The sequence below is a fragment of the Myotis daubentonii genome, chromosome 10, assembly GCF_963259705.1.
Source record: "Myotis daubentonii chromosome 10, mMyoDau2.1, whole genome shotgun sequence".
Lineage (NCBI taxonomy): Eukaryota > Metazoa > Chordata > Mammalia > Chiroptera > Vespertilionidae > Myotis > Myotis daubentonii.
In genome coordinates this window covers 70638207-70665628 of record NC_081849.1, presented here as the reverse complement: position 1 = coordinate 70665628, position 27422 = coordinate 70638207, and the positions used below count along the sequence as shown (strand labels likewise).

The 27422-nt window shown below is 41.0% G+C and overlaps 2 protein-coding genes across 2 annotated transcripts in view; one reads left to right on the top strand and one right to left on the bottom strand.

Moving 5' to 3' along the window:
• FAM185A (family with sequence similarity 185 member A) overlaps window positions 1-18677 on the bottom strand; it is a 54630-nt gene extending 35953 nt beyond the window's left edge. Inside the window, exons 1-4 of the mRNA XM_059712754.1 lie at window positions 18003-18677; window positions 14965-15074; window positions 12093-12185; window positions 4526-4664 (exon numbers count right to left, since the gene is read on the bottom strand). Of these exons, the coding sequence (XP_059568737.1) occupies window positions 4526-4664; window positions 12093-12185; window positions 14965-15074; window positions 18003-18453 (793 nt within the window). The 5' untranslated portion in view covers window positions 18454-18677. The remainder of the gene's footprint in view (window positions 1-4525; window positions 4665-12092; window positions 12186-14964; window positions 15075-18002) is intronic.
• The window catches only part of CCDC146 (coiled-coil domain containing 146), a 114314-nt gene continuing 105568 nt past the window's right edge, over window positions 18677-27422 (top strand). Inside the window, exon 1 of the mRNA XM_059712752.1 lies at window positions 18677-19084. The gene's annotated coding sequence lies outside the window, so the exon portion shown is untranslated. The remainder of the gene's footprint in view (window positions 19085-27422) is intronic.

Sequence of the window (27422 nt, the reverse complement as noted above, 5' to 3'; positions counted from 1 at the left end):
CGGGTGTCCCCCTCCTCCCTCACCGATCCATGTGCGTCCCTCCCGAAGCTGCGCGCTCGGTCGAAGAGGACGACCTTCCCCCCCGAGGAGAGGACCGGTCTTCGGTCAAGGGTATACGAGTAGCTGCGCTCCCCTGCTAGAACCTCCAAACAAGCTCTCAAGATGATATAGGTCTGATCCAGATTTAAATCTCCCAAGGAAAGGTACTTAACTTCATAGCAAAGTCAGTAAATATAAAAGGCTTTACAAAGACTAAGGAATGATAAACTCTTTTATCCCTAAAATTCATTTCCTTATTTCAGCTACTTTAAATAATCAAGAGACCTGGAATATTTTGAGGGCTGCCTTTGTGCATCTGTTTTAGTATCATGTAAACTATTAATGACAAACTGTACCAAATGCAATTATTACCTACCTTAAAAGAAAGCAAAAATTAAAAATTAAACATTAATGAATTTAGTATAAACATGGCATTGCAGAGAGCAGTTGTTCTTATCATGGGTGTTAATTAAATTTGACTTGATAAAGAATTGCTTTACCGCCGAAACCGGTTTGGCTCAGTGGATAGAGCGTCGGCCTGCGGACTGAGGGGTCCCAGGTTCGATTCTGGTCAAGGGCATGTACCTGGGTTGTGGGCGCATCCCCAGTGGGGGATGTGCAGGAGGCGGCTGATCGATGTTTCTCTCTCATCGATGTTTCTGACTCTCTATCTCTATCCCTTCCTCTCTGTAAAAAATCAATAAAATATATTTAAAAAAAAAAAAAAAAGAATTGCTTTACCATTAAAAGCTACTCAATACATTAAGTACAGTACTTTTTTAAAAAAAATCCTCATCTGAGGATATGCTTATTGATTTTAGAGAGATGGATGGAAGGAAGGAAGGAAAGAAGGGAGGGAGGAAGGGAGGGAGGGAGGGAGGAAGGGAAGAGAAGATAGATTAATGTGAGAGAGAAACATCAATGGTTCCCTCCCATATGCACCCCATCCAGGGATGGAACCCACAGTCTAGGTATGTGCCCTGACCAGGAATCAAACTCCCAACTTTTTTGGTGCCTGGGACAATGCTGACAACCAACTGACAGACCCAGGTAGGGCTTAAGTACAATACTTTTAATTACAATGGACAGAAATGCAATGCTTATGAAAAAGTCATTGTTAAAATATGAAAAGTTACAAATTATCAGAACTATTCAAGGCACAGCTGAGTAAAAAATAAATGAATAAGTAACAAAACTATTTGCTTTATCTGGATATAGCGCTATTGGACTTAAGCTATTTTGGGCTTAAGTAATACCTTAACTTGGTAATAATGGTTGATGAAGTACAACTATTAAATTGAGGCTCAAAAATTACTTCAAGAATGTAAGTACTCATTTCCTAAGATTTAAAAAAACAACAACATGTTTTTTATTAATTGTAGAGAGAGAGGAAGGGAGAGAGAGAGAGAAACAGCTATCAGTTGCCACTCATACAAGTTGGAACCGGCAACCTGGGCATGTGTCCTGACTGGGAATCGAACCAGCGGACCTTTCAGTGCACAGGACGACACTCAGCCAACTGAGCCACATGGCTAGGACAAGATTTTTTAAACTGTAAGACTATTTGTCAATTTGCTATACAGATTGGCTAGCCCTAGCCATGCTTTTCTAGTACCACCTAATAATTAATGCTCACTACTAAAATCTGGAAGTTTTGCCAAAGTGTATAGATCCCAATATTCAGCTTTCCGATAAAAGTTAAATGATTGGTCTATATATGGAAAATGTTTCAGGCTACACTCCCTGGAAAATGGCCCAAAAGGCATTTAATTCTATCTACACTAATAAAAGAGAAAAATGGTAATTGGCGTACGGCACTACCCTTTTCATTGGCTAATCAGGGCTATATGCAAATTAACTGCCAACTAAGATGGCAGTTAACTGCCAACAAAGATGGCAGCTAATTTGCATATGTAGGCACAATGCAGGGAGGCGAAAGGGAAAGCAGGAAGAAGCCCCCTGCCACTGACAGTGATCGGAAACCCAGGGGGGAGCTAAGAGGTGGGGGAGCAGGGCAAAGGCGGCCCTGCCCCCCAGCCATGATCAGAGAATCAGGCGCCTTTGCCGCCGTGGCCAGTGATAGCAGGAAGTAGGGGTGGAGCCAGCGATGGGAGCTGGGCATGGTCGAAGCTGGCAGTCCCGGGAGCTAGGGGTCCCTTGCCTGGGCCTAAGCGGAGCCCACGATCGCAGGGCCGCTGCAGCTGCGGGTCCCCGCTGCCCGAGCCGGACGCCTCAGCCAGAGGCGTCCTGCAGGGGCAGGGGCAGAGCCCGCGTGATTGCGACGCCCCCCGCTACCACTGCGGGTCCCTGCTGCCCGGGCCGGACACCTAGGCCAGAGGCGTTAGGCCTGGGCAGGGGCGGAGCCTGCAACCGCGGGGAGCTGGGGGTCCCCTGCCCAGGCCTAATGCTTCGGCCAGAGGTGTTAGGCCTGGGCAGGGGCAGAGCGGGAGATCGCAGGGAGCTGGGAGTCCCCTGCCCATGCCTAATGCCTTGGCCAGAGGCGTTAGGCCTGGGCAGGGGCAGAGCGGGAGATCGCGGGGAGCTGGGAGTCCCCTGCCCAGGCCTAATGCCTTGGCCAGAGGCGTTAGGCCTGGGCAGGGGCGGAGCCTGCAACCGCGGGGAGCTGGGGGTCCCCTGCCCAGGCCTAATGCTTAGGCCAGAGGTGTTAGGCCTGGGCAGGGGCAGAGCGGGAGATCGCGGCGCTGCTGTCGCTGCGGGTCCCACTGCCCGGGCCGGACGCCTCGGCCAGAAGCGTTAGGCCTGGGCAGGGGCAGAGCAGGAGATCGCAGGGAGCTGGGAGTCCCCTGCCCAGGCCTAATGCCTTGGCCAGAGGCGTTAGGCCTGGGCAGGGGCAGAGCCTGCAACCACGGGGAGCTGGGGGTCCCCTGCCCAGGCCTAATGCCTCGGCCAGAGGTGTTAGGCCTGGGCAGGGGCAGAGCGGGAGATAGCAGGGAGCTGGGAGTCCCCTGCCCAGGCCTAATGCCTCGGCCAGAGGCGGTAGGCCTGGGCAGGGGCGGAGCCTGCAACCGCAGGGAGCTGGGGATCCCCTGCCCAGGCCTGACACCTCTGCCGGAGGCCTCAGGCCTGGTCAAGGGGCCGATCCGGTGATTGGTGGTTGGAGGGTGATGAGGGTCAACTCCTCTGGCCGAGGCAGCAGGCCTGGGCGGGGTGCTGGGGGTCCCCTGCCCAGGCCTGATGCCTGGGCCAGAGGCATCAGGCCTGGGTGGGGGGCGGAGCGGGGATTGGAGGGATATTGTGGTCCCCTTGCCCAGGCCTGAAGCCTGGGTCAGAGGCGTCAGGCTTGGGCGGGTGGTGGAGCAAGCGATCAGAGGGAGATGGGGGTCCCCTGCCCAGGAATGATTCCTGGGCCAGAGGCCTCAGGCCTGGGCGGGGGCCAGAGCCAGTGATCGAGGGGAGATGGGGGTCCCCTGTCCAAGCCTGACACGTCTGGCGGAGGCGTCAGGCCTGGGCAAGGGGCCGATCAGGCGATTGGAGGGTGATGGGGGTCTACGCCTCTGGCTGAGGCATCAGGCCTGGGCAAGGGGCAGAGCCAGCAATCGAAGGGGTCTGGGGGTCCCCTGCCCAGGCCTGACGCCTGGGCCAGAGGCGTCAGGCTTGGGCAAGGGGCCGATCCTACGATTGGAGGGTGATGGGGGTCAATGCCTGAGGGCTCCCAGTATGTGAGAGGGGGCTGGCTGGGCTGAGGGACACTCCCCCCCACACACACACCCAGTGCACGAATTTCGTGCACCGGGCCCCTAGTCTATATATATTTCAGGAAACATGCCTAAACTTGAATCATCTGCTATGTGGAAATTTAAGAGGCATGCTGAGTGACAAGTTACCATCATGACCTTTGCCATATTTATTCAACATATTCTCTTCTTTCAATAAAATGAATCAACTAAGTAATACTACTTGTCCACGGAGACATGTTTTGATAGTCACAAGATGATATTTAATCAAAGAAAACTGAAAATAGCATAGAGTATTGAAAAGACCTGGTGCCAGTACTAACACACATAAAATATTTTAGTCAGAATTAGTAACTTATCACTAAGTTACTATAATTAGATTCCAAGTATTTCATTAACTTATTTAATACTTACCTTTCCCTATCATAACATAAAAGCAACCACTGACAACCCATCTTTATTTTTAACACTGCTTTTATTTATTTGTGCTTTCCTCTAAGTATCTCCTGCTCATATTTCCTTACGGCTGATTTCTTTTTATAAGAAAATTCATTAAAAATCAGAATCATTATTACTTTCATGTATAATAGCATAATGTTCAATTTCTTGCCCAAATTAATAGCTTATAAGTCATTTTATTTTATGGGTTTTTTAAAAGATGGTTACTCTGTATTAATCAATTAGAGGGCCAACTTCCTAATGGCAGATCCTTTAATGACAGAGAAAGAGTCATCTCTTAAAATGTACATTATGTGGAAAGTCTGAGAAGTATTAGGCCGTTGTCATCTTACCATGAACACTTCCTAATGTAATATCCCCAGCAGCAGAAGATAGAAATGATGATTCTGTGTAAAGATACTTGGCTTTCAGCAAACCATCTTCAGTAGATATATTAACAGAACTTCCCTGAAGTTTATCTATGGTCACAGTCTAGTAAGAGAAAGACTCAAATTAGTTCATTATAAAACAAATACTGGTAAAAAGCCAAAATGGTACAGAAGTAGTAGGTAACTACATAAAAAGTTAGTACCAAATCACTTTATTGGCTTTGATTCCCTAACTCTATCAATTACAAGATTAAAAGTGACAGTGCACTCTCTGTAGAATGTGAAATAGACCCATTATATTCATTTATTTAGATCTTTAATTTCTCTTAATGTTTTACATTTTCTATGTAATTTTTCATATTTTGTTACATTTACGCCTATTTGATATTTCTAAGTGCTACTATAAAAGATATTTAAAATTTTACTTGACCTTATTTGGCTTTTTTATTTGACCTTAAATCCAACAACTTTACTAAACTAATTTTAATAATTTATCTGAATTAGAAACATGTTTTTACATGCATAATTATAGTATCTACAAGTGATAATTTAATTCAGTGGTGAATAGAAGCTATGGGGCAGCAAGAATTCTCATCTTATTCCTGTTCTCAGAGGGAAAGCTTTCAACATTGTATCAAGTAGGATGTTTGCTATAGATACCTTTTTGATCTCTTTTACCAGATTAAAGAAGTCCTCTTATACTTCAAATTTGTTTTGTTGCTATTTAAATAAGGGATTTTGAATTTTAGCATACTTTATCTGATTTTATTAGACTATCATGATTTTTCTCATTTCGTTGTTTAATGCAGTGAATGCACTATAATTTTAAAATTTTTCCACTTTACATCTAATAAGGCAGTAGCTTTCCACTGAACAAGAAGGAAGGAATTTTGTATTTATCCCTAAGTTTCCCTAGCAAAATGTGGTATGCATTTATGTCTCACATATTGTGCACAATATAAAATGAAGATAGCTAGTTTAGAATTGCAAATCATCTTTGTAGTATCTTAAACAAATATTTTTAAGCATAAAATGAATGTTAATATAAAATTGTTAATATAGAAACTGAAATCACCAGGAAGGCTTGCCAGTTTTGCCCAGGGTCAAATTAATGTATTACACTGGGTGTTTAAAGAAAGAACATCATTGTTTTTTCAACACATGGGCACTGGTATAACCAGCTCCTAATACAGCCGTGGGCAAACTACAGCCCGCGGGCCGGATCCGGCCCCTTTGAAATGAATAAAACTAAAAAAAAAAAAAAAAAAAGACCGTACCCTTTTATGTAATGATGTTTACTTTGAATTTATATTAGTTCACACAAACACTCCATCCATGCTTTTGTTCCGGCCCTCCAGTCCAGGTTAAGAACCCATTGTGGCCCTCGAGTCAAAAAGTTTGCCCACCCCTGTCCTAATATATCCTTCAAAAACTGTTAAGCATTCAAAATATTTTTAATAAGAATTGAGTTTCAAGAATACTAAAATATGAGAAGACAAATACAAATATGAAAAGGGAAAGAAAAGTACCCAGTGGTTCTTATCAGAAGTAAATTAAAATCATGTGGCCCTCTGGATTTGAAATATATAGTTTTCTTTTTTACTGGACTTTTATTAAATATACTAGAGGCCCAGTGCATGAAATTCGTGCACTCAGGAGGGTCTCTCAGCTGGCCTGCGCCCTCTGGCAGTCTGAAAGCCCTCAGGGGATATCTGATAGTTGGACATCCTTAGTGCTGCCACGGAGGCGCGAGAGGCTCCTGCCACCACTGCTGCACTCGCCAGCTGTGAGCCAGGCTCAGGGCTTCTGGCTGAGCAGCGCTCCCCGTGTGAGCACACTGACCACCAGGCGGCAGCTCCTGCATTGAGCACCTGTCCTCTGGTGGTTGGTTGACGTCATAGTGACCAGCTGTTTTGCCGTTTGGTCTATTTGCATATTAGCCTTTTATTATATAGGATAATACACACACAGCTGCTTTTTTACCTACTACAGTTTGTTCTAAGCTAATTTTGGATCACGGAAATTTTCACTTTAAATTTAGTTTCAATAATTCAATCAACCAAAGATAGATATATTCAAATTTGTGAGAATACAATGTTTGGCATTCTTCAGTGTTATAGTAAAGGTATAAAATTTCTGAAAACTTTATCTTTTACCTACAAAATTTCTTCATGAAAAGTTGCCTTATGCATATTTTTAAATTTTTAAGCTTCTACAAAGTAGATAGCAAGTAGGAATATTTCAGTTTTTACAGACACAGAAGCTGTTTTAGGGAACACCAAAAGATTAACAGATAAACATTGAGAGAATATTTGAATCTAAATTGAACTGGCAAAGAGGCACTTTTGATTAGACTCTCCCTATACCCAAATAGCCTTTAAGAGACTCTATGAATATCTGGAAAATGCAAGGATTTACTTTGTTCATTAAACAGGAAATATTTCACTCTGTAGGAAGCTAAAAATATATCCTCCACTGCCCCACCAAAGCAAATGAAAGGAAGTGAAAGTACACTTCCCCCACCACAATATAGTAATTTTAACTGATTATTCTATAAAATTAATTTCAAACAAATTCAAAATTCACTAATATAATGCACTATATCAGATAATAATTAGAACAATTAAACTTAGGACATCACAGTTTACAGCAAAATATTGAGGTTCTAATTTACAGTTATTAACGATAATGAAACAAATCATAAGTAGACTCTTTGAATTAAACTATATAGGTTGCTTATTAATAGAAAATAGCTATTTAAAGAGAAAAAATAGATCCCAAAATCAATTCCTTCCTGAGAGATATTACTATAATTAATTTCCTTTTCTAAGAAAATGAGAGGAAAAACTTTTCATAAGTTTAGTTATTATAAATCAACATTGCATGTAATGAAAACCAAGTTTTAAAGAACCATTGTAGCTTTGCAGTCCAACCTACAAAAAGAGGTCAACTAACAACTATGTCATTAATTTATCCACCAATCATATGAATTTCTATCTTCTCTGTATCAAAATTAGGGTACTGAAATTAATGATATAATTTAAAAACAGCAACTCCATATAAAATAACATGTAAAGAATGCTGTTAAGTGTTTTCAGAGCTCACTTGATTCTCATAATCTTGTTAACTGGGGAAAAGAAATAATACCATCTCTGTTTTATGAATAAAGAAGTCTCAGTAAAGTTAATAGTAGATCCAGGACTGGTCAAGTTGTCTTTGTTAGACGTGTTTCATTTACCTTTATCACCATCATTATAATCTCTAGTATAAAAACCCCATGGCCTTGACGCCTTGATGCTGTAATGACCAAACTCTAAAAGGCACCTGTTGAACATCATAGGATTTCTTCATGGGAACAAGTGTTGCTCTGTTCAATTCTCATCTTCCAATGAAGGTCAACTTAAGTGCTCTTGAGAAGGAAAGGTTAGGGCAGGAAACTATTCTTATCTCCGTCCACACACAGTTTTTAAGGTAGGCAGGCTGCGTGTGCGGCGAGGCACGTGCAGGTGGGTGGGGACTTGATACTGGGCCCCATGGCGCACCAGGTCTAGGTCGCATGCAATTTCGCATGGTGGACCTCTAGTAAACACTGTATTAGAGTTAGCTACATGCCAGACATCATTTTAAGTACTTTGTCTGTATTAACTCATTTAATCCTCAGAACAACCCTCAGAGTGAAGTACATTACTATTATTCCATTTTCCAGAAAAAGCAGACATATAGAGATTAAGTAATATGTCTGAAGTTAAAGAGCTTAGTAAGTAGCTGAACCAGGATTGAAACCCAAGTAGTTTAGTTCTTAATTCTGTGCTCTTAACCAATTCACAATGCTGCTTCTCAAATATGCAAAGCATATGCCTGTGAAAGTAGTATATTAAAAGTTAACATCCTATATAATAAAAGAGAAACATGTAAATTGACCATCCCTCCATTACACTCACCAGTCAATCAGGAGAGTATGCAAATTAACCCGACAAAGATGGCGGGTTAATTTGCATATGCAGGCACCGAGTGGCCTGAGTCCTGGGAACATCCTCAGGACTCAGGCCGCTCCTAGCCTGTAGGCCCGCACATAGGCCCTGAGCAGCCAGGGTTCCAGAACGCCCCTGGCCAATCCGGGCCTACAGGCACAGGCGCCAAGCGGATGTTCCCGCCTGTGGCACTTGCGCATGTGCCGGCGCCCCCCAGCTTGGCGCCCACCACGGGGCGAACAGGCCAGGCCAAGCCTCTCCCCGATCCCAGGCAAAGAAGCCGCTCCACTGACCAGCCTACGCTATGGACCTGTTCGGGTAGGTGGCGCGGAGTCCAGGGCCTCTAGCCTGCAGCCACGGGAAGTCTCCCTCTCCCCAGAGTTAGGAGCACCAGCCCAGGTCCACCTAGCAGCCAGGTCCTGACTGCATGGGTGAGTTCCTGCAGGCTGGGGTTTGATCCCTAGGCATTAGCAGGAGACCAGTGCCTTTGTTATTGCTGTGTGTCCGGGTTTTAATTGGACAAATGCCCGATGGTTCTGGGTGCCAGCTTAGCAAAATCTTTTAGGAGGAGAATTCTGTCTGGGTTTCCTCAAATTCCCTCAGCCACTACTCACCCATCTGTAAAGGTGCAGAACAAGTGAGGCCCCTTAAATAAAAATTAGAGGTCTCCAGCAATGGTGGGGCTCTCTCATCACAATCATTTGGACTGTAGGCATTTGAGTATTTATCTAGGCACCATGACAGGGAACACACAAGCTCAAGTCATGATCTCTGCTCTTAAGTAATTCACAATCTTATTAGAGGGAGTGGATGATAAAAGCGCAGTAATGACATCAGAATGTAAGGAAACAATACAGAGAGGAACAGAGGCAATTGCTAGGATGATTTTCCAACAATTAGTACAGAGTATGTGCTGTGAATTAAATGAAAAAAATATGTGTGGAAGTAGCTGCTTCGTGAGTATGGGATCCCTTCCTATTTTAAAGGAAACTGAGTTCCATGTGAACTGTGTACTATGCTATGATATCCAAGGCACAGGACAAGGGAGGCCCTAAGTGTATTATGCTTTGATATTTGAGTCATTCTTTATTGTTCAATGTGATTTATTTCTGCATGCCTCAGTTTTGTAATAATTAAATTACTAGAATAATACATCTTGCTATAAAATATTACTAGAAGATCAAATGATCAGGTGACATTTATTGTTATTTTCTATAAATGAACACAATCTCTGGTATGCTAAAGTGATACCTATTATAGAAATATTCAGATAGGGAGACTTACAGGCTTGATTACAAGTGAGGCTTACTATCACAACCCAAATTTATTGCTTAAAAAAAAAAAAAGCAGGGAGCCAACTAGAAACTGAACCAAATATAAGCCCTTGAAGGGCAAATGTAAATTGGATAAGCTTTGCCATTACAAGAGCAAGAAGAAAAAATTCAGATGCAAGAATGAGAAGCACACTGCATCTACTCTAAGTTGCTGCTAAAGAAAAAGAATGATATACTATGAAAATACTTAATACAGATTATAAAGAGATTTGTTCAAAGAGGATTTCCTAGAGTAGGTGGTATTTCAGTTAATTTTTTTAAATGTGAAGAGGTTAGCTAGATAAGAAAAAGGTGTAGGGAACCCGAATCGCAGAGGGTGCAGGCGGGGCTGAGGGACCCCCCCACCCGCCTGCACGAATTTCATGCACCGGGCCTCTAGTATTTCATAAGTATTTATTTTATATAAAACTCCTTAAACTTAGAAATATGCTTTAAAATGAACACTATAAGTTAGAAAGAAAAATCTAGATCAGTGGTTCTCAACCTTACTAATGCCGTGACCCTTTAATACAATTCCTCATGTTGTGGTGACCCCCAATTTCATGGTTACAAATTGAACATATTTAAAGCATAGTGATTAATCACAAAAACAATATGTAATTAGATATGTGTTTTCCGATGGTCTTTGGCAATCCTTGTGAAAGGGTCGTTCGACCCCCAAAGGAGTCGCAACCCACAGGTTGAGAACCGCTGATCTAGACTGATTCAACACAAAACTCAATCAAGCTAGAAAACAAAGTAGCATAATAGAAAGTGGGACTAAATGAATATGCAATAAACCATGAAAGTTGAAAGAAAGAAATGAGTGGAAACAGTAGCCAAAATATTCAAATTAGCAAATAATTAAGATATAATTTAAATTCTTCTTTGATACTTGTATTTGAATGTCAATATGTAATATTCTGGTCACTTAGATCATTTCAGATAGCATGAGCTTTCATTTAAAGTACAGAGTCTGAAGGAACTATAAAGTTGTCCAATTTCCCTTTTGTACCTCTAAGACCACAGCAATCTGAGAGATGAAACTAAATGCCATCTCAAAAGAGCTGCTTTGTAAGGCAAGGCAGTGTCTTTCAATACTAGATTAATTTAAAGAATAAATGTGTGGGTTTAAACACTCTCTCACAGGTTAAGGATAGAAAATAAAAGTGACAACAGTAGAAACAATTAGTGTTATAATCTACCTTGTTTAATTATGCTAACAGTAATCTACCTATAAGATACATTCACAACTCCTCCCTACCAATTATCCTATATAAAAGGCTAATATGCAAATTGTCCCCTCAGGAGTTCGACCAACCAGGAGTTTGACCACTCACTATGACGTGTGCTGACCACCAGGGGCGGCACAGAACGAAGGAAGGCCCCGGCCGGCAGCCAGCAGCTGGGGGAAGGAAGGCCCCGATTGGCCCTGATCAATTGGCCAGGCCTAGAGACACTACCCGCGCATGAATTTCAGGCACCAGACCTCTAGTCTGAGAATAAAACTGAGTATGGATTTTAATAATTGTATAACAAAAGAGCCTTGTAAACTGTGTAAGTGCAGAACAAAAGGTGATTTATATGTTTCTCAAAGATTTAAAACATTATCATGTTTATAAATTTTGTGACAATTCATACTTCAAAATTTACCTTTACTCTTAATACTATGTTAAATCACAGAAAGCAACAAAAGTTGATTAAAAATATACAAATTCTCCTATAACAACCAAAAGGCATATGGCTAATAAAAATTTTTGAGAACGGTAATGCTATGCTATCTAGTGGTGCCATCTTGTGGAAAACACTGAAGAAAGCTGAGTTTTGAAAATCATCCTTCAATTGCCTAAAAGCAAAGTAAACAGGTTTTGGAAAAATATTCAAATAAATCTAACACATACTAGTAAGGAGAATTTAATTCCAGTTATGGTGGTATTATTTAATAATTCATTTTAATCCATAATCATAAAAATCTCTTCAGAACTAGAATAAAATATTGAGTATTTAAAGATGTTATTGATTCTAAATAAGAAACTAAATAACTGTCAAAAAACTTAAATCACAAACTAAAATTTAAATTGTATAATATTTAATCACCTTAATTTGAAATTTAAATGAACACTTGCTAATGAGCTAAAATGCAGTAAAAGGGAATGTTATGCCACAAATTTGGTAGAACCTACCCACTGTATGAGCCAACTTGATGTAAAGCTGAAATTACTTTTTTAAAAAAAGTGTCAATCTTACACTTTTATCTGATGCATGAATATCTATATTTCCATAAATTGTTCCCAGACAGATCACTTTGCCTCCTTTCGTTTGAACACATAATTTTTGACTCTGAAAGACAAATACAAAAATACATAGAGAAAAAGAATAAATTTGACTTATACTAATAAGATTTCTATCATGTTACACATTTCCTTTTAAATAATAATAAAATAGAAGAGAGGAACCAGGAATTAAAAAGAAATGCACTGTTTGGAATAATAACATCAAGTAAAAAAGAATGTCAACTGCTTTAAGAAGATTAAATAAGCCATGTGGATTCAAAGGGGGAAAAGAGCTACCTGGGCATTCCAGTAGCTTCACTGAAAAAGAACTTGGGAATCAAAGACCACTGACTGACTAACTACACATAAAGGATGAGGAGGATGACAACAATAACCACTGTTACTGTTCATTGTTATTAATATTCGTCATTATTAATAAGAACATTTAGCACTTATCTGGCAATTCTTTGCATCAAAATATAATATTCACTACTTTACATTAATTATCATTTAATCCTCACTACAACTCAGAGAAATAGGTATCATATTTTCCCCATTTTACAGAAGGAGAAATCCAAGAATCAGAAAAGTTAAATAATTTTATCAGGCGATATGGTTAGAAAAAAAAAAAAACTAACAGAATTAAGCTCTATATAATTTCAAAACTCACACTCTTATGGCTGGGTTCATCAGAAGGATATACTGTATTCACACTTAGTATAACAGCCTACTGACTGTTAAACTTTTCAGCACAGCAACTCAGAAACTGGAATTAAGTGAAAATTCCTCTAAGCACAAATAAAACAGCAGTCACAAATTGCCTCCTCTGCCAGATTTAAAAAAACAAAAAACAGTGAGAGTGAGTGTGTGTGTAACTTGATGTCACATTTGTCAACTGTGGCAGAAACTACTATTGGTCCACAAAAATCCACTTTCCTCCCCAAAGTAATAGAGGAGTATAGCTGGGCTCATGAAGAGATTGTCTCTTAGGTGTTGCTAAATTCTTGCCAAGAGAATATAAGTGGAAATGCTATGTGCACTTTTCAGGCTTGTGCTTTTAGAAGAGTTGGTGTGCTTTCTCCATGATCTGTCCCTTCCACCAGATAAGTGTAGGTTACAAGAAGGTTCTTTGAGATGGTAGAGCCAGAAGATGGAAGGAACCTAGAATCACTGAATAGAAAAAAGCCACCCACACTTTTGGACACAAGTGAGAAATAAATTATAGTTGTATATGAACCAGTAGACGTTTGGTCTATTTATTAGAGTAGCTTCTTTACCTTAATCACTTACATATGTCTTCAGTTCTGCCACAATTATAAAGAAAAATATATAGGTAAATATGCCTGGCCAGCATGGCTAAGTGGTTGCAGCATCTGCCTGCACACCTAAGGGTCATGGGTTCAATTCTGATCCAGGGTGCAGGTTTGATTCCCTGGCCCCATTGGGGCACATGCACAAGGCAACCAATTGATGTGGCTTAGCACATGAATGTTTCTCTCTGTCTCTCTCTCTCCCAGTCTCTTCTACTCTCTATAAAAATCAACAGAAAAAATATCCTCTGGTGAGGATTAACAACAAAAAAGAATAGGTAAATAGTAGAGAAAAAAAATAGCAAAAGCAAACTCACCAATATGACCATCAAAAGCAGAAGAGTACCTAAAACATAAGGAGTAAAAAATGCAAAACCACCACTTTACCTTGTGGTTGCTTTATTCAGGGGGGGGAAATTGTAAAACCTTAGACCAGAAATGAATTTTTAAAAAAAATTTAGTGAAAATGGCAAAATGAATCATTCTTACAAGTTTTTCTGTATTATAGCATAATAGACTACTTCATGTCCATAGTGACATGAGTCTGAAGTCAAGTGGTATATAATATAGTCTTTATCAAGCAGATAATTGATGAACATTAGAAAATAGTATCTCCAAAACAACTAATATTTTAAATCAAGAGTTCTTAACCAAGCCTACTGAATTTCTAGAGTCAGTGAAACCTATGAAATTGTAAGCAAAATTTCATATATATGTGTGTGTTTTTTCTTTTCTGAGACAATCATCAGATTTTCAAAGACTTGAAGGCTCAAAAACATTGGGCTAGTCTTATAATTTAAAGCTTATCTAATTCCCCCCCAAAAAATGTGAAGCAGATTACAAATTTTAAAAATTTTAAAAATATTTAAAACAAAATAGGTAGCCCTAACCGGTTTGGCTCAGTGAATAGAGCGTCAGCCTGCGGACTCAAGGGTCCCAGGTTCGATTCCGGTCAAGGGCATGTACCTTGGTTGAGGGCACATCCCCAGTAGGGAGTGTGCAAGAAGCAGCTGATGGATGTTTCTCTCTCATGGATGTTTCTAACTCTCTGTCCCTCTCCCTTCCTCTCTGTAAAAAATCAATAAAATATATATTAAAAAAGAAAAGTGGAAAGATGATGAGCTTGGAAATCAGAAAGACCCAAGTTCAAATCTCAGCTCAGTTTATTACTATGTAAACCTAAATGAGTTCCTCAATCTCTTAGTGCCTCATAATTTCTTCCTTGATAAAAAGAGATAACTCAAGGATTAACCTAATATTTTTTAAATGTACTATTAGTTTCATTGTAGAATTCAAAATGAAATCTAAAAGGAATATGAGGAAAAAAACCTTCAAAGCTGCTACAACCTCTGTACTTTCAGAACAGAACTGACTTCAATGCAAATTTTTTACAAGTAATTTCTCTTTGATAAATAAATTATACTTAATATTCATAATAAATGATATTCAGAATAACAGCTTTAGTCTGATATTGCAGTTCATAGTTTAAGGTGTTTTTTAAATAATGCTGACACAAAATTAGAAAAATGCTTATACCTTAACAGACTGTAAGATGCTAGTCCCCTGCTCAGTTTCAATTTTGCAATTATCACACTCAATATTTTGGACTTTTATACAGCCAGACCCTGAAGACTTGATATTCAAATCTAGAAATGAAAAAAGAAAGTACAAGTTAGTACGATGGTTAATGGGCTCCAAAGCGTTTTAATACCCCCTAGAAATCCAGCTCCTCAGTTAAGTTCACAATATTACTGAACCCTGGAGAGAGCATAGTTGTCAGTCTCTCTCTCTAAAGGTAAGGAGGGGTCTCCATTATGGCAACAGGACCAAATGCAATGCCTTTTTCTGCCAGTTCTTATAAATAGAGCAGTTATTTCTGTTAGGCAATGTCATCTAAAGAGAGAAAGTAATATGGAAGGGAAGTAAAGGAGGTCTTAAACTCCAAACCTTAAAGGAACTCCTGGGAAAGATAGAAGCTTCTTTCCCACTGAGAGAACACACACACACAGTTCTAGTAAGAATACAGCAAGTTAACAAGTCATTATGATAAACTAGGTAAGTCAGTTAGCCTATTCTTCCTTATATTCATGACATTTCAAAAATTTGCTCCCAAACCTCCCCCAAATTAAAAGCATTTTGCAGTAGTGTGGATTAGCATATATGATCATGGCTTAGTATTTCAAAATCCTATCTCTAATCTTTTGTATCTAAAACAGAGGATATTAGCATGCAGCTACATAAGTATTTTCAGTAATAAAAAATGGGAACAACTTGGAAAAACCTAGTAATATGCAGTATTAAAATCTCAAAATTGTGGACAAATAACAGTATTATCCAAAGAAAATTGGAAAATAAAAAGTCACAGGTGCCACTCTTGGCTATTAATTTAAGGTGTAATCGTGGTTGTCTCTGTACAAAACATTAAAAAATAAACACTGATATTTAATACCTAATTCAAAAAAATATTGATGATTTCCCTTAAACTAGACTAGAGAAATAAGCACGATGTTGCCCCAAACACAAAATACTGGGGTATGATACCACAATTTCAACAGTTATGGCATAAAAAAATCAATTTCTATAGTTGTGTATACTGTGGTCTTTACTCTATAAAGGCTTAAAATAACAGCAATATTTTGGTTTGGATTAGTCTAAAAGATATAAAAAGACAATTTTACCTCCTACTTCCATGGATGCAAACGTAACTGCAAATTTTTTACCCAGTTGTGTGACAACCTAAGGCTTGACCTGAGGCAGCGTTTGATAGGGAAAGAAGGAATCAGATTCTCACTTGGTAGGTAGAGAAGTTTGGGCTAGAGCCAGGGGTGGGCAAACTTTTTGACTCGAGGGCCACAATGGGTTCTTAAACTGGACCGGAGGGCCGGAACAAAAGCATGGATAGAGTGTTTGTGTGAACTAATGTAAATTCAAAGTAAACATCATTACATAAAAGGGTACGGTCTTTTTTTTTTTTTTAGTTTTATTCATTTCAAACGGGCCACGGGCCGTAGTTTGCCCACGGCTGGGACACTGAAGAGCAGTAATGCTACTCTTACCCGTTCACTGAAATCCAGTGGTTCTCAACCTTCCTAATGCCGCGACCCTTTAATACAGTTCCTCATGTTGTGGTGACCCGCAACCGTAAAAATATTTTCCTTGCTACTTCATAACTGTAATGTTGCTACTCTTATGAATCGTAATGTCAACATCTGATACGCAGGATGTATTTTCAGGGGTCGCGACCCACAGGTTGAGAACCGCTGGTAGACAAACTGGAGGAACAAGTATGAAAAAAATTGAATCATGCTGATTTAGGGGGCCCATGCAATCGACACATGGAAACAGTCCATTGGAAATGGGGTTCTTGCGCTAAAAAGAGGAATCAACAAACCACGAGGTTTGGGATCACCAGCACAGGTAAGTTCCATTTTTATCTGTGCTGACATAAAATTCTGTGTGTCTCTATCTCAATACCCAAGTCTATTTTGCACTACAACCTGCCCCAACCCCAGACTGTTACATGTTGAGGTCAAGGGTCTCATATTCGTCTAAACAAGTTGGAACAAGTTGAGAAAAGCACAGTGAGTGGCTCAGGGGACGCCAGCCAGTTAGACTCCCCATTCCACCACTTTCTATCTCCGAGCGGACAGGCATATATTTCCTGATCTAACCCCTAGAATATACATTTCATGAAGGCATGGATCTTTTTTTTTTTCTATTTGTTCACCTACAATAAGTACATACTTTATGAAACTTGCTCTCTCTCTCAACTTCCTTATGTGAAATGGGGACAGTAACAGTTATCTCCTTTTATTCATTCAGTTGTAACGATTAGATTATTTTTGAAGGGTTCGCTGCTCCTCTGATCATCAACAATGTCCGAGAGTCTCAGGAAGGAGCACCTGGGGCGGCTTTCCTAGGGAAAGTGTTGGCTTGCATTTGGGAAATAACATGCAACCCAAACACGCGGGAAAGAAATCTTGCAGGCATGGCCAACTGAAGTTTCCCGGGCAGCCTTGCTCTGTGTTTGTCTTCAAAACCTGCTCCCCACGGCACATGATGAACGGAGACGCGTCGGTAGGAAGCTGGGTGCCCAGCTGAAGCCAAGCACGTGGTCCAGGTTGGTAACGGAGCATCCAATACCCGGGCTGTGTTGGGACAGACCCACAAGCGAGGTGAAATGCGGACGGGCGGACGGACGGACGGATGGACGGCGCTACCACCGAAGGGGTTATCAGGAAAAATGCGCCTTAACAATAAACCTTCTTTCTACGGACAAGGTGCAGTGGCAGAAAGAGGAACCAAGTGCCAAAGAAGAACACAGGGGGCTCCATAAATGTTATCTGACTTAGATGAATCCAAATCATGTTTCCATTCGATTTATAAAACGTCTATGGTTGGGGAAACGAATTTGTAACCAGCACTGGGATCCTCAGAGTAGAACAGAATAAAAAATAATAATAAATAAAAAAAGGAGGCCTGTGAAGGGGACAGCCCTAAATGAGGTTAGAAAGTCAGATCCAAAACAACCAACTACCAGTGGCCCAGACCCGCGTTCACGCCCCTGCACTTGCCAAACTTCAGGGGCGCGTCCACCTCCACGGACGCCTGGGGGTCGATGGTGTCCGACTCGACCGCCACCTCCTTCGACTCCTCGTCGTACCGAACGTGCAGGCCGGCCAGGTGCGGCGCCCCGCCCTCCATGCCGCTCACGGCGACCAGCACGCGGTCGGCGTCCGGGTAGGCGAGGGGGTCGAGCGGCCGCACGGCCAGGTGGCACGGCAGCCGCGCCCGCAGCCGCCCGAACGGGCTCACCCGCAGCTCCCACTCCTTCAGCGCGCGGCGCGCGGGGCCAGGCGGCGCGACCTCCGGCTCGGACCCCGGCCGGCGCTCGCCGCCCCCCGAGCCGTGCCACCGGGCCTGACAAGCCCCGCGCGCCCGGCGCCCAGCAGCCTCGCCGGCCCACACTCGGAGGTGACCGAGCCGGAGGCGGCCGAGCCCCCGGCCCCAGCGGGGGGCGAACATGGTGCGCCCCTCTCACGCTCAGATCTCCTCAGCCACAGGCCGGTCTCACCCCCACCAAACGACTTGGTCCTGCGCCGGCGCAAGTCCAAAGAGAGAAGTTTCGGTGGGACTTGCTGAAGCAGAGCAAGCCTGCCTGCTCAGTGTGTCCACGAATCGACGCCTCAGCGCCAAGTTGCAATTTCAAAGCAGTGCGTACCCTCCCGCACCCGGACTTCTCGCCTACTACCGCCCCTTTCGCAAAGGCAGATGGGATAGGTAGTTCTAAAGGAAGCCACACAGCAAGGGTTCGGGGTGCTCGGAAACTACATATCCCAGGAGGCAATGTGCAGGGTGGAAAGCGAGTGAGAGCAGGTGTTAGATAGATTGTGCTCGGTGGCGCGTGTACTTTGCCTCAAAACCATTAGCCATTGGAGGGACGGAAAAATGGGTTACGTGGTAGTTCAGCTGGCCAATGGAAAGCGCGGAACGGGCAAGGTGGGCAAGGCTGTGTGGTTTCCGTGGATACCGAGGACGCGACTTTCCGAGAGAGTGGAGCTTTCGAGTGAGCCTTGAAGGCCATAACCCACGGAGACACAGGAGCTTCAAGAAAGATCAGTACCAAGGGAAGGAGTGAGAAACTGCGAGTTTAAAGGTGAGAACTAGATGCAAACTAGGAGTACCCTCAGTGGGTGGTTAGGTCCAAACTTCACTAAACTGGAACGGGGTATCTTGGGATGGAGAATCCCTTCAAGAGGATAAAAAGCCAGATTGGGACTCTTTGAGGGAACGTCCTCTTTGGCAGAATAAATTGGAATAGAGTTAGAGTCCTACCTCATTCTGACTCTAAGTGATCTTGGGCCAGTCATGGGACGTCTCTGTGTTTAATTGCTCGCTTTTAAAATGAGGTCAATAATACCTTCCTTGACTTGCCTCAAAAGGTTTTTTGTAAGGATCAAATGAAGATAATGGGCAGGCCATTTCAACAATGTAAAGGACTGTATTTTTATTTTAGGGATAGCATTGACTCTTAAGTTACCAAGAAAAATCTGAGAGTTCAGGACTTGTGTTGACAGCAGCACTGATCTCTTGTCTACAAATAATCTTTGGGTTTAGGACTAAAATAAGATACAAAAAAGAGAGTCAACGTAGTGCAATGGGAAGAACATGGGGCTGATTGTTTTCCTGGCTCTGCCCTGGTTTATCTGTGTCACCTGGATCTGTTTCTTCAACCTTAAGATGAAGAGGGATTTGTACTGAATGGCTCTATGAGGTCTCTTTTACCTTTTATTATTCTGTGGGTAATTAAAAAGATGAAAAAGAATTTTTTTTTCTCCTTTTCTGTTTATTTTTACTTTTCAGTGCCACTTCCTCCTCCTACAAATTATTCTCTAAGTTCTCAGCAAAGACACACTGCAAACAATGATGTTTAATATAATGCAAGTGTAGCCCTAACAGGTTTGACTCAGTGGATAGAGCGTCGGCCTGTGGACTCAGGGTCCCAGGTTCGATTCCGGTCGAGGGCATGTACCTTGGTGACGGACACATCCCCAGTGGGAGGTGTGCAGGAGGAAGCTGATCGATGTTTCTCTCTCATCAATGTTTCTAACTCTATCTCTCTCCCTTCCTCTCTGTAAAAAAGCAATAATATATAAATATATAAATATGTAAATATATATAAATATGTAAATATATATATAAATATGTAAATATATATATATATATAGCAAGTGTAGAAACTGGATGCCTTAAAGAAATTGACACCCTTGGCCAAGTGCAATAACCAGAATTACTGGGGGTTAGAGTGTTAGATGTGGGCTAAATTCCTCATGATGTGAGCTAAAGCCTTTACAGGCCCAAGCCACAGGGTTCTTTGCTACCCATTACCTTTTTTAAATTTTAGTACTTTCTTAAGTTATTCTTTCCTCCTTTCTATTATAGTCCTTCCTCCTTCCTTATTCTTCCTCTTATGAAGGCTCACAATAGGTACTAGCTTTTAAGTTTACCAAGTTCCCACTAAAAACTGGTTGTATTCTTGGCTTTTGTGTCATTTTGTCTGAACTTCAAACTGTCTTTTTTAATGAAAACCCATGAGAAAAACTTTGAAAAAGAACTCAAAAAAGGTATTGGTTTAAACAAGTTGAGAATGTGTTCAAATTTGTTGTACACGTGCCTTATATTTTTAGGTTAAATAGGAATTTCTAATAGATCATTTTGTTTCTATGATAATTTCTTTTCTGAGACAAACCAAGTAAATGGAATTGGCAATTGACCCTTAATTGCCTATATGAGAAAATGATTATTTTATTATTTTGACATAAATACAATAAAACTAAAGATAATTGAAAAATTATGTTTTGATCACATAAGTTTGAAAATGGAGAAAATTATTGATAACTAAGATTAATACAAGATATTAAAAAGTTATTGATACCTGGCCGGTGTGGCTTAGTTGGTTGGGATGTCATCCTGTACACCAAAGAGTGACAGGTTTGATTCCCAATCAAGGCACATACCCAGGTTGAGGGTTCGGATCCCCAGTTGGGGAGCATACAGAAGGCAGCCAATCATTTCTCTCTCACATTGATGTTTCTCTCTCTGTCTCTCTCCATTCCTCTCTCTAAAAATCAATGGAAAAACATTGATTAAAAAAAATGTTATTGATGCTTTAAAAAATGTTATTGATACTTTAAAAAGTCTAATGATTTATATATCAAATCTGGCCTCATGTTAATAATGACATAGAAATACTACCTTCCATCTGTATGACATTATGGTTTTCAGAGCATGTTCACATGTATCATCTCAGGGTAACCTCACAAAACATTGTGTTTAGCAGGGCAAGTATTATTATCCTCACATTAGAGATGAGAAAACAAATTCAGAAAGTTTAAGATTAAACAGTTAAAGGGTCTGGCCCTTTTACCACTTTATCAAAAGATCCTATCTTCTTGACACCTTTGGAAAAAAATATTCATCAAATGAGTGGAGAATGATATATAAATGTCCCCTCTTATTTTAAATTTACTTGTAAGATATTTTTACATCTTCAATTTTTAAAAAGCTGTTCCTGTGGTCATGAACATATACTACTGGTGGGAATGTAAGTTATTACAACATTTCTAGGTGCCAGTTTAGCATTATACATAAAGCACCTTAAAACATGTGTATCTGTGACCTAGATATTGGGCTTTTGGGAATGTAATGTAAGCATAAAGTTAGGGATATTAAAAAAAAAACTTATGCTCAAGGAATTTTGTTTTGCTGGGTTATTTATGGTAGTAAAGAGTTGAAGCAACTTAAATGTTCAAAAATAGAAGGGTGTTACAGAAATGAGTATATATCTGGAATACTATGCAATAATTTAAAATTATATTTTGAAGACTATTCAAAGATATGGCAATTTTTCCATAATATTATTGTAAAGGAAAAATCTACAGTTTTCCTTCTGTGTGTGTCCCCTTTACCCTCACACTACTCACACACTCACAACACTTCACTTCTGACATTCTGGTCACCAAATGTGTGAGGCTTCTCCCCATAACAAGCAATTCTCTGGGACACCAGCTGGGTGTCCTACAATTAACTCAACTGTGAGACTACCTACCTGGAGGTAATGTCAAATCCCACAGGTTAAGGGCTCAGTCCCACAAGACTGCTTGCACCCACTTCAGATGCCAGTCACAAATTGTAGGTCCCTTGGTTACCCACAACTACTGTCTGATTTGGCTACAAATTGGAGATTCCCATGACCTTCCCCTCAAGTTAGATTAATTTGCTAGAATGGTTCACAGAACTCAGAGAAATATTTAACTTACATTTACCAGTTGATTAGGGGATATGATAAAGGATACAGATAAACAGTCAAAATGAACAGATATTTAGTGCTAGGTCTAGGATTGTCCTGAGAGCAGGGACTTCTATTCCTGTGGAAATGGGGTGCATTACCCTCTTGGTGAGGATATGATCCCTGTAGAAATGGGGTGCATCACCCTCTTGGTGTGCATATGGTCCCTGTAGAGATGGGGCACATCACCCTCTTGGTATGGGTTGGTATGGAACACCAAGCAGGTGACACACCCCATCCCCACAGGGATAGAAGAAGCTTCTGCTCTCAGTGGAATACCAAGTTGTATGTCTAATATGATCCCAATTTTGTAATAATAATAATAATAATGGTATTTTAACATAAAATTATATTTAAAAATATATTCCATAGAAACAATTCCAAAAGAAAATACACAACTTGATAACAATTGTTATCTCTAAGCAGTGAGATAATGAATTATTTCTTCATTTTTTTGTGTGTATTTTCAGTAGGAAGCATATTACATTTTTAATTTAAAATATTTAACTAATTTCTTAGTATATATTGCTTCCTAAAAGTGACTCAATATGTAAATGCCCATGAATACTTTATTTAATAATTTATATTCAGTAAATGAACAGCAGAGGGCATGAGAGAATTTTCAGAAAAATGTAACCTAAACAAGAATTATGGAATTCAGCTTTAAATGAGGGAAGCCCTAGGAATTTGCTAACTTCCTTAATTATAAACTTTAAAGATAGATGTATCTTATGACTTTTTTTTGAAATCTTAACAAACTCAATAATCTGAACTACTACCTAACAATACTAAGAAGTATTTAATGAATAGGTAGGTAGTCCCTATTTGAAATTTGCATGTTATTTGTATCCACGCAGAGATGTACAGGAAAACCTTTGTTACTTAATGTAGTCAAATTTTCCCACTTTAACTACCTTGAAAAGTTACCTAGGTTACAAATACCTCAGGAAGATTCTTGAGGTAGAGGGATGTAGTACTTTATACATTAAAGCAATGTGTGTGGGGTGTGTGGGGTGTGTGTGTGTGTGTGTGTGTGTGTGTGTGTGTAAGATAGTATTTATTGCACCCTGGCCAAGTGGTTCAGTTGGTTAGAATGTCATTCATACACCAAAAGATAGTCAATTCACAGTCAGGGCACATACCTAGGTTTCAGGTTTGATCCTTGGTTGAGGCAACCAATGGATGTTTCCCTCTGTCTCTCTGTTTCTCACTCCCCACCCCCCCTTCTCTTTCTTTGAGTCTGCAGGCTGACACTCTATCCGCTGAGCCAAACCGGTTAGGGCTCCCTTCTCTTTCTTAAAAAAAAAATCAATAAAATAAAAAATCATCCAGTGATGATTTTTTTTAAAGATAGTATTTATTGCAACCACAGTGTTGCAATAGATTTAAAAGCTTCCTTCAGACTAGAGTGAGGCAGGGGGTCCCGTGGGGGTGAAGCCGACGGAGTCCTAACGAAGCATGCCGGACTCCGGAGACAGGTTCAAGACGCAGTCTGAGTTTATTGTTTAAGTGCAGGGACATATATAACTTTTTGGACCAATCAGAAGTTTACACCATCCTTAGGGCAACCAATGGTAGGAAAGGTAGGGTACTATGTAGGGGCTCTAAGGGGCTTACTCAGGAGGGTGCTGCCACTTCCCGGTGTGCCAAGGAAGCTTGTATAGCCACTGCACTGAGATAAATCTCCTGAGCTTTTCCCACACTAGAGTTCTTATAGTGCTAATGTTTCATTCAATTTCTACAAGGTAGCAATAGTGTTTCAACCAATCACAGTAATAACATTGACATATCCTTCAAGTAGAAATTGCATTTATATTCTACATATGTTGAGGCTATGTTGTTAGATATGTATAGATTCATAATTATTGTTTCCTGATAACACTTTTTGTCCTTAAATAATGACCTTCTTTATCTCTAGTATTGTCTTCTGTCTTGATGTATATTATTATCTAATAATATTCTCATTCTTTTATTTCAAACCTGTGACATTACATTTGGAACTTGTCCCCTATAAACAGAATAAAGCTTGATATTTTAAAGCCAATTTGAGAATCTGTTTCAGCAGGTAAATTTAATCCATTTACATTTTTGTAATTTTACATTTATTTTATTTTCAGACAACATGATCATATAAGGAGAAAATTCTAAGGAATATTATACAAGCTACTGAATTAATAAAAAGGTTTCACAATGTTACAAGACACAAGGTCAATAACAAAAGTCAACTTTATTTTGAAGGACTTATAATGGTATTTGGAAATTGAAATTTAAAAACAATACCATTTACAATAACATATAAAATGTGAATACACAGGGATAAATTGAATAAAATATATACAAGACCCGTTTTCTGAAAATCATAAAACATTGCTGACAGAAATTGAAGAAGACCTAAGTTAGTGGGGAGAAATACCCTATGCAAGGAAAATAAGACTCAATATTAAGATGGCATGGCACCCCACACTGATACATGAATTCATTGCTCAGTCAAAATTCTAACAGGAGCCCAATAGAGACGCAGGGCCAAAATAAAAATTTCATTTGCAGGCGCTCACCCTGGGCTCTGGCGGAGGGAGGGCAAAGTGGACTAGAGTCACATGGAGAGACACTGGGGTGTGTGGCTCTGGGGAAAGAGCTGAAGGGACAGCTGCCAAGATTCCAATGCTGAGTCCCTCTCCCACACCACAGACACTATCTCTTTGGATGGAGCACTCCCCTCCTTATGGCATCAGCCTGGGGGAATGAAATAGCCCCACTCTCTGGCTCCCTGTCACCCCACCCTGTGGAGCTTGTGCTCCTTTGAGGAATTAGCTGCCTGTGCCAGGATGTAGAGATCCAGGCAGACTCAGGGGTGTCAGTGACTGAGTTGTGTGGCTTTGGGACCGGGGCCATTACTGCCATTTTCCCTTGAACCTGACTTGCGCCACCCCCTCACTGGAGCTATGCTAGCCCTACTTAATAGGGTCCCGGCAGCCCCATCCTACTGATTGCTGGTGGCTCTGCCCCGCCAAGGTCTGGGCAGAATCCAAGACAGGCTGAGCTGTGTGGCTCTGGAGCCAGGGCCACCCCCCCCCCACCCCACCCCCGCCCCGCCTTTCTCCAAGTCCCAGTTGGGAAAGGAGGCACATGATCCCTCTGATGTTCTTGTATATCCCAGTTCCACTCTTTCACTTTCTGAGCCTGGTCCTGGGTGGACAGGTAACCTCAGGGCTCATGTCAACTTGTTTTCTCACCAATTCTCCTGGTTCCCCAACTCAGAGAAAGGGTTTGTTTTTTTTTTAACTTATTTTTATGTATTATTTCATCTTCCAGTGTAAAATGGGTAGATTGGCTTGGTAAATATTCTTGTAACCTTATCATTAATGTAAGAATCTTTGCCTTTAGAGCAGCGGTTCTCAACCTGTGGGTCGCGACCCCTTGGGTGGTCGAACGACCCTTTCACAGGGGCCGCCTAAGACCATCCTGCATATCAGATATTTACATGACGATTCATCACAGTAGCAGCATGACAGTGATGAAGTAGCAACGAAAATAATTTTCTGGTTGGGTCACAACAGGAGGAACTGTATTTAAAGGGCCAGAAGGGTGAGAACCACTGCTTTAGAGGAAGGAAAGAAATTGAGTAAGGGAAGCTGCCCAGGCGGAGGAAGACTAAGGTGGAGATCTGCCTGGGGCCGGAGGAAGCCTGAGAACAGGAAATGCTTATGCAATGAGTAGAGGAGACTATGAAATTTCCAGACACGAGAGGGGCGAACTTTGGCGGCTTTCCTTCATTATCTGACGCTGGCTCTGCCCATCCTTGGACTTGACACACGTTATTTTAAGTACTTTAAAAAAAATACTGTGTTTCTTCCTTTCTCCCTCTCCAGCACCGGGTGTCCTCGAGTCTTTCTTATCCTAGATTCATACATCTCACAGTGGGATTTGAAGATTGCGTTTACCGGGACTCTCGCACCAAGTCCCAAGGAGTGCTCTGGGACAAATTCCTGCTGCAGAGAACTCGGGTCACCTTTTCCAGATTCCCAAACTGACCTCTACTTCTTTGTTCCCTATCAAAAGAAGGAATTTTAGGCAGATTATATGTGAAAGCAAGAGAACCAGGCAGTGTTGTTAGGGAGCTAACATTTATTGAGGACCACGGGCTGGGCTCTGGCCGGAGACTTCACATGCATTGTCCCACTCAATCTTCACAACTTTTCCACCATCTTGTATTGAAGGAAACAGCCACTTTGAGGTCGTGTATCTTGCCCAAAGCCACACAGGAAAGAGAGGGATGAAATTCAAGCCTGAACTGATGAACTTCAAAATAGTTATTTCATTTATCTCACGCTCTCATCCTAGTAGACTAAGTTAAAACTTCTAATAACGGTCTTAGATGAAGTAATATGAGAAGAAGGAGGAAGAGGAGAGGAAGGGAAGGAAAGAAGGAACCTGGGCCGTTGCAGATTAAAGCCGTGATAACCCATATTTCGTGAAAATTCTTTGCTAAGAAAACAAACCCATCTAGACGCACAGTTTTTACTAACTAGGGTATGAAAGAGTAGCTTTGCCAGGCTCTATGTATCCTAATTAGGTAGGATACATAATCTATTACGGAAATTTTATAAATGTGCTTTCTAGCATAATTTTTTAAAGATTCAAGCAAAGACAGTGGAATTTGAAAAACATGCACATTGTTGTAACAACGGTAAGGAATAGTCTGCCCTGTGAGGATTCTAGATTACAGGCAAACATGACGTAGAATCTCTCCTGTATAGACCTCTGGAAGACCCTCAGCTTCAGAGCTGCTTGGGCATTCCAAGCCTCCCACAGGATTTGGAACTCAATTTCTGCTCACTCCTGAGTTATTTGGAAACTATTACGGGAAGTGATAGGGCCTCTTATGCCCCCTTTGAATTTCTGAAGCCTGCATAGACTTGCAGAATGACTATAAGTTATTGCAGATATGAAACCAGTGTTTCTTGCCACACAGTTTTGCAAAGGCTTTCCTTTGTTTGTAACTATAGCAACAAGTTCTTGTAGCCCATTGTTTTTGCACAGCTCAGTCTTATCACCTCATGTACTGCCTAATTACTGCTCTACAATAATTACTTTGTCTTTAATTGGTTTACACAGTGTTGACCTGCTCTCTTTGCTAAAGGGGTCC